The sequence below is a fragment of the Pecten maximus genome, unplaced genomic scaffold, assembly GCF_902652985.1.
Source record: "Pecten maximus unplaced genomic scaffold, xPecMax1.1, whole genome shotgun sequence".
In the NCBI taxonomy this organism is placed as follows: Eukaryota; Metazoa; Mollusca; class Bivalvia; order Pectinida; family Pectinidae; genus Pecten; species Pecten maximus.
The window spans coordinates 21,457-34,627 of NW_022979462.1; the positions used below are offsets into that span (position 1 = coordinate 21,457).

The 13,171-nt window shown below is 35.7% G+C and overlaps 1 protein-coding gene and 1 pseudogene across 1 annotated transcript; one reads left to right on the forward strand and one right to left on the reverse strand.

Annotated features, from left to right (window-relative positions):
- Window positions 1-435: 435 nt before the first annotated feature.
- Window positions 436-7,763, reverse strand: LOC117318677 (annotated as a pseudogene).
- A 2,755-nt stretch (window positions 7,764-10,518) lies between these two features.
- On the forward strand, window positions 10,519-12,851 carry LOC117318675. The gene is made up of 3 exons (XM_033873635.1): window positions 10,519-11,255; window positions 11,521-11,713; window positions 11,947-12,851. Exons 1-3 carry the CDS (start codon window positions 10,782-10,784, stop codon window positions 12,618-12,620), a joined length of 1,341 nt encoding a protein of 446 aa, XP_033729526.1. The 5' UTR covers window positions 10,519-10,781; the 3' UTR covers window positions 12,621-12,851.
- Window positions 12,852-13,171: the final 320 nt, after the last annotated feature.

Below are 13,171 nucleotides of genomic sequence, written 5' to 3' on the forward strand. Positions count from 1 at the left end.
TAATACATATATATGCAGCTGCCTCGTTATACCTCAATTAAAGTGTATGGCGAATTGCCTCAATATTCATATAAATGAAGTTACCTCCATATACCTCTTACTTTTCAGTTTCCTCCATATACATGTACCTCAATTAAAGTGTTAGCTGAATACCTGTATTTCACATCTACTCACCGGAACCAGAGACACAAAGCTCTGTATCCACATTATATGAGCCGTGTATGAGCAGGAAGTGGGGATATACCATGTCTCTATAGCAGAGAATGTCGCTGTACCGTTATCTAGTATTTCATATCGTCTATTATTTCAGATTTTTATTGTGTTAAATGTTTATTCTAGAAACGAGAAAATGGTGTGCTATTGGCTTTTATTAACAAAATTAGGATACATACCATGTCAAAAAAGACCTTTATAGCAAAGTTTCTTGGCATTATTTCAGTTATGCAGTCTTTGTGAAAGTTCCAAAACACAAGTATTACCGAAAGTTTTCGTGTATATATACTATCATAATAGTCAGGTTTCATTAGCCGTCATGTTCAGTGCCATAGTTGTATTGAAAACAACCGGAAGAGTATGGAAATTAAAAATGATTTCTCCGATAGTTTCCGTTCCCGCTACCAAAACCAGGACTGCTACTATGTTCATTACAAATCCCGCTGTCATCTGAAAAAACATAATGTGTCTATATATGTAGTGACATCTTATGCATTTTAACATATGATGTTTATATATTAAATAATAACATCTTCCGTTGTAATATGTTCATCACAAATCACGCCGTCATTTATTTATTCTAACGTATTGTGTTTATTTAATGTAGTAATATCTCAATATGATTTGGTGGTGTCAACCAATCAAAAGTTAGGATATCATCAATCATTATATAGACAGAATATTTTGATATTTTTCACTCGTGCTTCGCATTATAGGATATTCTGACATACTCGTGAAATATATGTTATATTAAACGAGAAAACCATTCAATTTTCTTTTTACATGTATTACATTTTATATTCTTAAAAACAAAATTAATAACATCGAAAATTTAATGGTGCCAAAAAGTGTGGGACTCAGTATTAATAGCTAACGTCAAATGAGTATTTTGTCAAAAACTAGTCAAAATTTCAGAAATACATCAAAGTACCCAATTTATCCAAGTTTTTAATAAGGTAGTATAAAGGTTCGCATTGATTGGTCAAAAACGAAAAACTTATATTTTTATTGCAAAACCTAAATTTTCACTGCTAAATCTTGCTTTCACTGCAAAATCTTATATTGTCACTGCTCATCGCTGAAGTGAAAATATAAGTTTTATTAGTTCGATAAATTTCTATATTTCACTGGCAAAAATGATTACAGCGACGACATTGCCGGAATACAAAAAGTAACCAGTAAACAAGTAAAACTTCTATACAACGGTTTAACTCTGTCTCTTGAGTACCATTATTGACATTGACAGTAAAGTGTATGCATAGTACCATGTCGACGACCCTGACATATCCGTAGGAGAAGACAACAGCATTAGGAGGCGTGGCTACTGGTAACATGAAGGCGAACGATGTGGCGATGGCCGACGGCAACATGTAGTACAGGGGGTTAACACCTAGTCGGAATGCCTAAAATAAAATATATAGTCCTAAATACACAGATCTTTGTCTAACCGGTACACCGACACAACAAAGTCGAGCATAGATATGGGTTAGAGTTAACGGGCCACCGACACAACAAAGTCGAGCATAGATATGGGTTAGAGTTAACGGTCCGCCAACACAACAAAGTCGAGCATAGATATGGGTTAGAGTTAACGGTCCGCCAACACAACAAAGTCTAGCATAGATATGGGTTAGAGTTAACGGTCCACCGACACCACAAAGTCGAGTATAGATATGGGTTAGAGTTAACGGTCCGCCAACACAACAAAGTCAAGCATAGATATGGGTTAGAGTTAACGGTCCACCGACACAACAAAGTCGAGCATAGATATTTGTTAGAGTTAACGGTCCACCGACACAACAAAGTCGAGCATAGATATGGGTTAGAGTTAACGGTCCGCCAACACAACAAAGTCTAGCATATATATGGGTTAGAGTTAACGGTCCACCGACACAACAAAGTCGAGCATAGATATGGGTTAGAGTTAACGGTCCACCGACACAACAAAGTCGAGCATAGATATGGGTTAGAGTTAACGGTCCGCCAACACAACAAAGTCTAGCATAGATATGGGTTAGAGTTTACGGTCCACCGACACAACAAAGTCGAGCATAGATATGGGTTAGAGTCAACGGCCTGCCAACACAACAAAGTCGGCTAATGAATTTCTCTTATTGGACAGTAAAAGATCAACACTATACACATGTTCTCAACATGCAGTTCTCTGACATGCAGTATGTTTGAAGAGTAAATCAAAAGTTAGTAGAACTTAAAACTAAAAATGGTTACGTTTTTATTTTTTTTATTTTTTTGCATTAGTCAAATGCAAAATAAAATTTCTTTATTTTGTTATGATGTTTCATTTATAAAATCTAAAAAAAAAAAAAAGATCTGTATTTGAACTACTGGCTAGCAGTTTAAAAGGGTCTATTAAATAGGAAATACTAATTGCACTTTAATTCAGTGATTATCTACCACTACTGAGTAGTGACGTACCAGTTGGGAGACGATGGGTAACATTAGTGTAGAAATCGCTGTGTTACTGGTTATCTCTGTGGCTGACGCCATGATGAAACACAAAATCATGTTCATAATCCATGGTTCAAACTCGCTGAAGACGATCAACTGGTCTGCCAGCCACATGGACAGGCCGGACTCCTGGAAAACATTTTTAATACAACTGATTAATGTGCACAAACGATAGATATTATTCCATTAATAACATTATCTCATCTAGAATTCCAAACTGATTTTGAGGGCGATAACTACTAAAGAAGTACACTATATGTTTCATGAAACAAGTTTTGATTGATTGATGAAAAGGATGTCAGCCCACAAACCATCTCCGACCAAGTCTGACTCCGACCGGACAATTCTTTTCAGTAACGACGGCATTGGCCAATATATGGTGAGCCCTGCTCAAACTAGAATGACATCTCCCCAAGTAACATTCTATTGTACAATTCTTTTTTTTTTTTTTTTTTTACCTCACATCCCTTTGCGATAGCGAAACCTCCTCCAACTAGAATTATAACTCCCCAAGGTACATTCTTTTCAGCAACCTTCCATGACAGAAGTGTATGTGGCACATTTGTCTGTCCTATGGATATAGAAATACACAAATAGTTAATTTTACATTATATTATGCTTATTTTTTTCAATATGTATTTCATGAGCAAAAAGCACATAAATGTTAGAAATTTACCTGTATTACAGCAAAATATCTTTGGAAGTTGAGACGGGAAGAAGCAAAGTGAGCAGGAAATCAAAATGGCAGGCGTTGAATCGGAAACCATGCTGAAAAACAAAATCAAGATAGTTTCATGCACAAGATTTCTATTGTAAACCCCCTTTTGAACATGACTCTTTCTTGGTTCATAAACCGCCTAGTCTCAATATGACTATAGTCTGGCAGAATATGACTATGTGGTGACATTATATGACTATAGGGTGACAGAATATGACCATAGAGTGACAGAATATGACTATAGGGTGGCATTATATGACTATAGGGTGACATAATATGACTATAGGGTGACATTATATGACTATAGGGTGACATTTATATGACTATAGGGTGACAAACTATGACTACAGGATGACAGAATATGACATTAGGGTGACAAGATTATGACTATAGAACCTAATGAATAGCATACCCACGTGGAAAGAGAAAACCCCATCCTCCACTTCCTCCCAAATCTCGCGTGATCCAGAGCACTGCGAGAACTAATAAATGACCAATGACAGCTACCTCCCCAAACCTGAAACGAAACCAAAAAGCTGAAATCAAGCTTACCTCAAAAACCAGAAACGAAGTCAATGAGCTGAAAATAGGCTTTCACCCCAAACCTGAAATGAATCCCATGAGCTGAAAACAGGCTTTGATCCAAAACCTCAAATGAATCCGATGAGCTGACAACAGGCTTACATCCCAAACCTGTAAAGTTGTGACGTAGTTACTGATCTGAACGCAGATTTACCCCCCAAACCCGTAACGGAGGTTATCCTCCCAAATCACCAGTTTTTTTATCGTTTGAAGACGTTAATAATACTTTCATATCGATGAATTACTATTAAAACATAGAAATAATTATTTTAAGATCGTTTAAATCAGTCGCTTTGGCAATATCACATTTATGTTGCTTCTCACATGGTCATATCATATAAAAAGGTGGCTAACCGTTACTTGTTTGTTTATAGTTTTCAAAAAAAATAATTCTTACGTCATCGGTCCCATGTCGTTATATTCTCTCTGTAGCATTATCTTAATATTCTTGCCGGCGTCCCGAATTTCGTCCGAGCTCCCACGGTTACGTCTGAAGACAACAAATTTTTCGTATGCCTTATTGATCATATGACCTGTAACAGACTTACATAATCAAGGATGAACTTCCCTTATGTCTTGTAATATCACACTGCTAATAACATTTTTATGTTTTACTTGACGAATTTGATAATTGATATATATTGGAGTTCAGTTCGATGACAAAAGGAAATGGGGTCATGTTTCAGTTTACAATTGACACGCACCTGCACAGAAATAATATATAAAACCATATCCAAAGGGACAGGAGAGCACAAACAGCTATAGGGAAACCGTACATCAGGAACGAGCCGTATGTCACTGGGGATGTAGCGTGGTACCTCTCATACAGTCTAAAATAAAACCAAAAATAGCTATAGGGAAACCGTACATCAGGAACGAGCCGTACGTCACTGGAGAAGTAGCGTGGTACCTCTCATACAGTCTAAAATAAAACCCAAAATAGCTATAGGGAAACCGTACACCAGGAACGAGCCGTATGTCACTGAGGATGTGGCGTGGTACCTCTCATACAGTCTAAAATAAAACCAAAAATAGCTATAGGGAAACCGTACACCAGGAACGAGCCGTGCGTCACTGGGGATGTAGCGTGGTACCTCTCATACAGTCTAAAATCAGACCAAAAATAGCTATAGGGAAACCGTACATCAGGAACGAGCCGTATGTCACTGGAGAAGTAGCGTGGTACCTCTCATACAGTCTAAAATAAAACCAAAAATAGCTATAGGGACACCGTACACCAGGAACGAGCCGTACGTCACTGGGGATTTAGTGTGATATCGCCCATTATAAAATAAAAACAAAACCAGCTATACGATATCCGAAGCAAGGACAAGCCGTAAGTCACTGGAAATTCAGCGTGGTGTTTCTTCAATAATCTAGAAAAAAAACCACTTCAAATCCACAAATGTTTGTCTATGTTTATTGGCTATTGTTTCTATGGTTGATAAGGATCCATGTGGTATCCGCATCACTTTGTAACATGCAATGATAGGAAAGGTTTTGCCTCCATGAAAGAATGTGACAACGAACACTTGATGTTATAGCAGCAAGGCAGTTTATGTCTGACACAGTTTTGTTTTACATATTCAATAAAATGACAACATAAACACATGAGAAATTAGTAAATCCAGAGTTATATCTTACAAGTCAGTTTGTCCTTTCATGATGATATTTGGGAAGGAGCCTGTTAGAGTTGCCACTCCTCCGATATTGGCAGCATATGCGACCGAGAGAGAAAGAGCTTTACCGAGGCGGAGGTACTCCGAATCTCCATCACCAGCAGATCTGTAATGTTAAAATCATCACCATGACTTCAGCGTCTGATCAGGAAAATGACATTAATAAGAGCAGGAAACATATTATATTACAACACAGCGTCACACTCAATGACACTGTCGTGGAGATTGAAAGAAGAGTCAAAGATTTAGAAAGGCTGCGTCAGGTCAGGTTTGTGTCGATTATGTGTATCAATTCTAATAGTTACGTGGTTCAGAATGTACTCATATAATTATCATTAATTTGAAATCCAATATTGTTAATTATGCAAATCGATCATGAATGATGGGTGTTTTTACTTTTGCAACCCATCTAGACTCTTACATTTCTTTCTTTTAATCCGTTTCACATGTTAGTCGCCTCTATTACCATTACTGAATTACGAGGACGAAGAAGCTGTAAGGTGAAGTTTAATACATTTCGACTCCATTGTGTCTAACTCTAACTTGTGTCCTTTATTGAAATGTGTTTATATCTTTTGTGTATTTTGTACAATCCTTTTCGAATGTGACTTAACTGCTGTTTAACCTAGATTTGGATGAAGGTTGTCGTCGTGACCTTGATTTGTATGACGGATGTCGTCGTGACCTAGATTTGTATGACTGGTGTCGTCGTGACCTTGATTTGTATGACGGATGTCGTCGTAACCTAGATTTGTATGACGGGTGCCGCTGCAACAGATTTGTATGACGAGTGTGGTCGTGACCTAGAATTGTATGACGGGTGTCGTCGTGACCTAGATATGTATGACGGGTGTCATCGTGACTTGGATTTGTATGACGGTTGTCGTTTATATAACAGAAGACGCTAACTCTTTTGGAACACTTGGTCTTATTCTTCTTGTACTTTTTCATTGGTCTCCATGCATTTTTTTTACACTTTGCCGCTGTTTTATCGATTCTGAATGCCATCTGTGTTATTATGTCGGTTTCGTGTGATTTTTCTCTACCCATTATTTGTTTATTTGTTTATTTTCAAACTTTGCTTATCAAAATAATATTTCACGTTATTAAATGTTCTTTATATGAATTTTGTTGGTCAACTCTTTTAGATAGTAGTTAAAATCAAATAATTGTCCTGTATGTTTAATCAATGTGTCCTTTAAATTGTTAAGATAATAACGTCGAGAACCACTACATACTGTGATTTTTCGTGGTTGTCTTCCACCTCTTCTTCATCGTAAATGTTCGAGCCAGGTAACTCGTGATAATCATTTCGTTGTCTGTATTCGTCATCAGTGAGCTCTACAGCTCCATTGTCCCAGCTCACTAGTTCAAAATATGATAAAAACGCAACCTCTCTCATTATAACATCACAACCTTTGTATTTGTTGTGACATTCCAATAGATCACTTCAAATGAAAACGAAAATAAGATAGGAACATACGATCAAACAAAATATACAAAGTACAGTAAATGAAAAAGGTTTGTCCGAAAACTGATGCATCCTAAAACTGTGAGTCTTGACAAGGACATCGAAATTATTCCACTTTTAAACCTGGAGAGAGTGTCATGCGAAATACCATTGAATTATATTATTCGGACACATTTCTGATAGATGCGTATTTCAAACGAAACGTCAAGAACAAGGATTTCGGTTTGGCTTCGTCAGATCTATCATATTTTGAACTAGAACACCAATTTGAAGCAATTCTTTACATCTGAGGAAATGTTCAAATTGAACATCTTCAAGAAACGTGAATCAATATGCGACAAGTAAACATTGCGACACCAATTTGCTATCGTTGCGAACAGTTATTATTTACTCTTATATTACCGTGTGGTTATTAGGTACCCTTTTGTTACCATGGCAATTATTTTGTACACTTTTGTCACCATGATGATTATTATGTACCCTTTTGTTGTGTCTGAGAACTTCGAGCTTCCTCCTTCACCTCCCAGAATTGTTCCATGACTGCGTGGGATATCGGAACCATCATTGCTGCTGTAGCAGTATTATTGATCCACATGGACAGGAACCACGTGGGCAACATCATACCAAGCATTAACCTGGACAATTATATATAACATGATACCGAACATTAACCTAGACAATAATATATAACATCATACCAAGTATTAACCTGGACAATAATATATAACATCATACCAAGCATTAACCTGGACAATGATATATAACATCATACCGAACATTTACCTGGACAATAATATATAACGTCATACCGAATATTAACCTGACAATAATATATAACATCATACCAAGCATTAACCTGGACAATAATATATAACATCATACCGAACATTAACCTAGATAATAATATATAACATCATACCAAGCATTAACCTGGACAATAATATATAACATCATACCGAACATTAACCTAGACAATAATATATAACATCATACCAAGCATTAACCTGGACAATAATATATAACATCATACCGAACATTAACCTGGACAATAATATATAACATCATACCAAGCATTAACCTGGACAATGATATATAACATCATACCGAACATTTACCTGGACAATAATATATAACGTCATACCGAACATTAACCTGACAATAATATATAACATCATACCAAGCATTAACCTGGACAATAATATATAACATCATACCGAACATTAACCTATATAATAATATATAACATCATACCAAGCATTAACCTGGACAATGATATATAACATCATACCGAACATTTACCTGGACAATAATATATAACGTCATACCGAACATTAACCTATATAATAATATATCATCATACCAAGCATTAACCTGGACAATAATATATAACATCATACCGAACATTAACCTAGACAATAATATATAACATCATACCAAGCATTAACCTGGACAATAATATATTACATCATACCGAACATTAACCTGGACAATAATATATAACATCATACCGACCATTAACCTGACAATAATATATAACATCATACCAGGCATTAACCTGACAATAATATATAACATCATACCAAGCATTAACCTGGACAATACTATATAACAGCATACCAAGCATTAACCTGGACAATAATATATAACATTATACCAAGCATTAACCTGACAATAATATATAACATCATACCAAACATTAACCTGGACAATAATATATAACATCATACCAAGCAGTAACCTGGACAATAATATGTAACATCATGCCAAGCATTAACCTGACAACAATATATAACAGTATACCAAGTATTAACCTGGACAATAATATATAACATTATACCAAGTATTAACCTGGACAATAATATATAACATCATACCGAACATTAACCTAGACAATAATATATAACATCATACCGAACATTAACCTGGACAATGATATAAAACATCATACCAAACATTAACCTGGACAATGATATATAACATCATACCAAATATTAACCTGGACAATAATATATAACATCATACCGAACATTAACCTGGACAATAATATATAACACCATACCAAGCATTAACCCGACAATAATACATAACATCATACCAAACATAAACCTGGACAATAATATATAACATTATACCAAGCATTAACCTGGACAATGATATATATAACATCATACTGAACATTAACCTGGACAATAATATAAAACATCATACCGAACATTTATCTGGAAAATGGTATATCAAATGATACCAAACATTTACATAGAAAATTACATATAACATAATACAATACTTAACATTTACCTGGAAAATAATATATGATACCATACCAAGCATCAACCTGGACAATAATATATAACATCATACCAAGCATTAACCTGGACAATAATATATAACATCATACCAGGCATTAACCTGGACAATAATATATAACATCAAACCAAGCATTAACCTGGACAATAATATATAACTTCAAACCAAGCATTAACCTGGACAATGATATATAACATCATACCAAGCATTAACCTGGACAATAATATATAACATCATACCAACATTAACCTGACAATTGCCCGATCGCCAGCTGTTAATCAAACCGCTTGGTACCGCCCCTTTTGCACGTGACTTTAACCGCCAATGTTGATGCTCCGATAATTTTGAAAGCGTGTGCACGGGCGTGATTATTTAACACATACGGGACTATTTCTGCATATATGATATAGATCTAGATCTACTGAAAATGGTAAAACGTTGTTGGTGGGAAATATGCAACACTGACAGTCGTCATCCTGAGTGATTAGCGGGAGGTGTTTCTTTCATACCATTTACCAAACTTGCAAGATCACTAGAAAAATGTCTGCATTGGATTCTGGTATGTGGTAGGCAAAGATAACAACTGAACGTAGACGTCCTGAGAGATCGTGCTAAAGGGAAACACTTTTATGTGTGTTCAAAGGTAAGAATTCAATGAAAGTGATCATAAAAAAATATGTGATGCATGTCATGTACAGTGTATTGTTTACATATCGCCAAGTAACGGATTTTCCCTTGAACCAGTATTACGAATTCGGGTATAACAACAAACGTAGTCTAGGCTTGTTTACAGTACAAACTGTGTGTCACTGTACCTGTTGACACGTAAATAATAACACTCGAAATTCATTGCAAATATTGGAAGGGAAGTTTACTGCCCTTTACATATTTATTTATTTTATATAGTCTAGATATATAATGCATTATATTCACAAAAACAAAACAAAAAACAACAAAAACAACAACAAAAAACACAATAGGCCTAGATCTAATAGAAAAAAATTGTTACGGGATGCTCACTGTCCCTTAAACATATCTGTGTACAGATTAAGATATCATACAATAGTATGATAAAACAATTTATTATTTTAGTTAGTTTTTGCGCCAATATCATTGGACGTTGAGACCCCACGTGACCATCCTTAAAACAGTGATCGACCGATGAAAGTTGATTGAAAAAGTTGATTGACCGATCCATCTATAAATAGATCGGGAAAAAACCGCGGCAGAGCATCAGAGCATGTTAGTCATTTGAGCGTTTGATTCAGAAGGGCACTGAAATAAACAGTCAAGCGTCTAGCGTGATCTTGATTGTAAACAATCGCAGACGAGACGAGTCGAAATGGCTGACAGGTTTGCTTCTCTGTCAGTGGATGAAAAAGACAGAATCTTTAACAATGCAGATGCGGCAAACACGAAAAGAGTTACCACGACGGCAGTGCGAGTATTTAGAGAATACCTTACAAGTAAAAGTCTTTCTGCGGAGTTTGAAACGTATGAAATCTCCGAGCTAGATGAGGCCCTGGCTAACTTTTATCTTGAAATGAGGAACAAAAACGGAGAACTGTACAAAAAATCTACTCTCTTATCATACAGACACGGAATACAAAGACACTTGGAATTGACACGTGAGGTTAACATCATGAAAGGCGAGCAGTTCAAGAAGTCTGTAAAGGCATTTAAATCTATGACAAATGAGTTGAAACGACAGGGATATGGGGCAGTTGACCATTATCCGGCCATCAATGAGGAAGATCTGGCGAAATTGTATGATTTTCTGACAAGTAGTCAGGATGTACAACTCCTGCAGTATAAGGTAGGTTATTATTCTGAAGATGAATAATTCTCAAGATACACATAATCATGAGAATAATTCTAGGCCTAGTATACAAAGGTAACTTTAACAGAAATAATGACCATAATGATAGTATACAAAAAGGTATACAAAGGTAACTGTAACATAAATAATGACCATAATTCTACTGTATACAAAGGTAACTTTAACAGAAATATTCTGATTGAAAAACCATGAACTGCGTTTTCCGGATCCATTAAAGTTGACATCATTTTCTTTTTACCAGGTCTTTGTGGATATTATGCTGCATTTCGGACGCAGAGGGAGGGAAAACTTGGCAAGCTTGACAAGGAAAGATTTTGCAGTAACTACAGACCCGGCAAAGAATCTTTATGTTTATAAAGAGACGGATGAAAGGACAAAGAACCATCAAGATGATTCCAACAAATCCTCCGATGGAAGGATGTATGAAATCAAAGGTAAGTTTGATTGACAACATAATTTTCATTAAAAAATACACCTATAGATCAGTTCGCATTTAGTGTAAGAAATTTGTCAGTTACTTACCATAGGTTGGTGCCTTGGTGGTACACCCACCACTCCCGATAAATAAAATTTCAAACTCATAATGATTACATGTAATTCATGGTGTTTTCTGATGACTTAATTTTTATGTATAACTAAATAATTGTACATTTTTTTCTATTTTCAGAGAGTAACCGTTGTCCAGTCAGATCCTTTGTGAAATATTTGAGGATGTTGAATCATGACTGCAATAAACTTTTTCAAAAAGTGCGCCCGGAGCCTCTGGATGGTCAACATTTTTACAGATATCCTGTTGGACACAACACGTTGGGGTGCTTTATGTCGGACATCTCAAAGGCTGCTGGTTTGTCTATTGTGTACACAAACCACTCATGCAGGGCGACAACAGTCCAGCTATTAGATGCTGCACAGTTTCCAAGCAGGCACATTATGACTGTCACCGGACACAGGTCAGAGTCATCTTTAAAAACATATTCGGGCCAGACCAGTGAAAACACTAAAAAACTGATGTCAGAAACTATAAGTAAGAAAACTCAAGCTACATGTAGTAAAACAGTTTCAACTTCCTCCAATCGCAGTGAATTACTTGCTATTGATGATATTGATGTATCAAATATACAGCCTCTATCAGATTCACAGTCTGATGTACTAATGAAAGATCTATTATCAGATGATGATGGTGTAGATGAAATGATCAGACTACTAGATATCCCCAATTCTCAGCAATCAACTTCCTTTTCCATCAATACAAAGCCAGTTGCAAATTTGCCCCAGATTCCTGTACCAGTATTCAACAGTTGTCAAAACATAACCATCAATTATAACATTTTTCAGAAATGAAAATTCTTTTGTTGTGACAGAAATAAATGTTCAAATTTGAAGAAATGTTTTATTGTTTATTTGATGAACACAAAACCAAGAAAAATAATAAAACAGTTATAGCCTTTAGATTTCGGTCGATGCATGGTTTTATTGACCGAAGAAAAATTATCAACCTCGGACTTCGTCCTCGGTCGATAATTTTTCTTCGGTCAATAAAACCATGCATCGACCTCATCAAAAGGCTATAATTGTATAGTATTGATAAGGGATGCTCACTGTCACATTATCTACATATCTGATATTGTATAAACAAAAACATACCACTATCAAAACAACATTGTTAAGGGCTGCTCGCTGTCCCCAACATATTAATTTCATATAGTTTAGAACTAACTGCTAGATATCTAATATGCATACACAAAAATATATTGTTATGGTCTGATCGTTGTATGACCTTAACATGATTTTTTTTCATACACATTAAGATATGAAAAAATGTTTTTAGCACATGACACATTGTTTCAGCACTTCAAATATGGAGAGTCAGCACCAGACTTCCCTGACTCAGA

Coding starts and splice junctions, on each gene's coding strand:
- LOC117318675 (XM_033873635.1), top strand. CDS start 10,782: ATGGCTGACAGGTTTGCTTCTCTGTCAGTGGATGAAAAAGACAGAATC. Junction 11,256..11,520: donor TACAACTCCTGCAGTATAAG/GTAGGTTATTAT, acceptor TCTTTTTACCAG/GTCTTTGTGGATATTATGCT. Junction 11,714..11,946: donor AAGGATGTATGAAATCAAAG/GTAAGTTTGATT, acceptor TTCTATTTTCAG/AGAGTAACCGTTGTCCAGTC.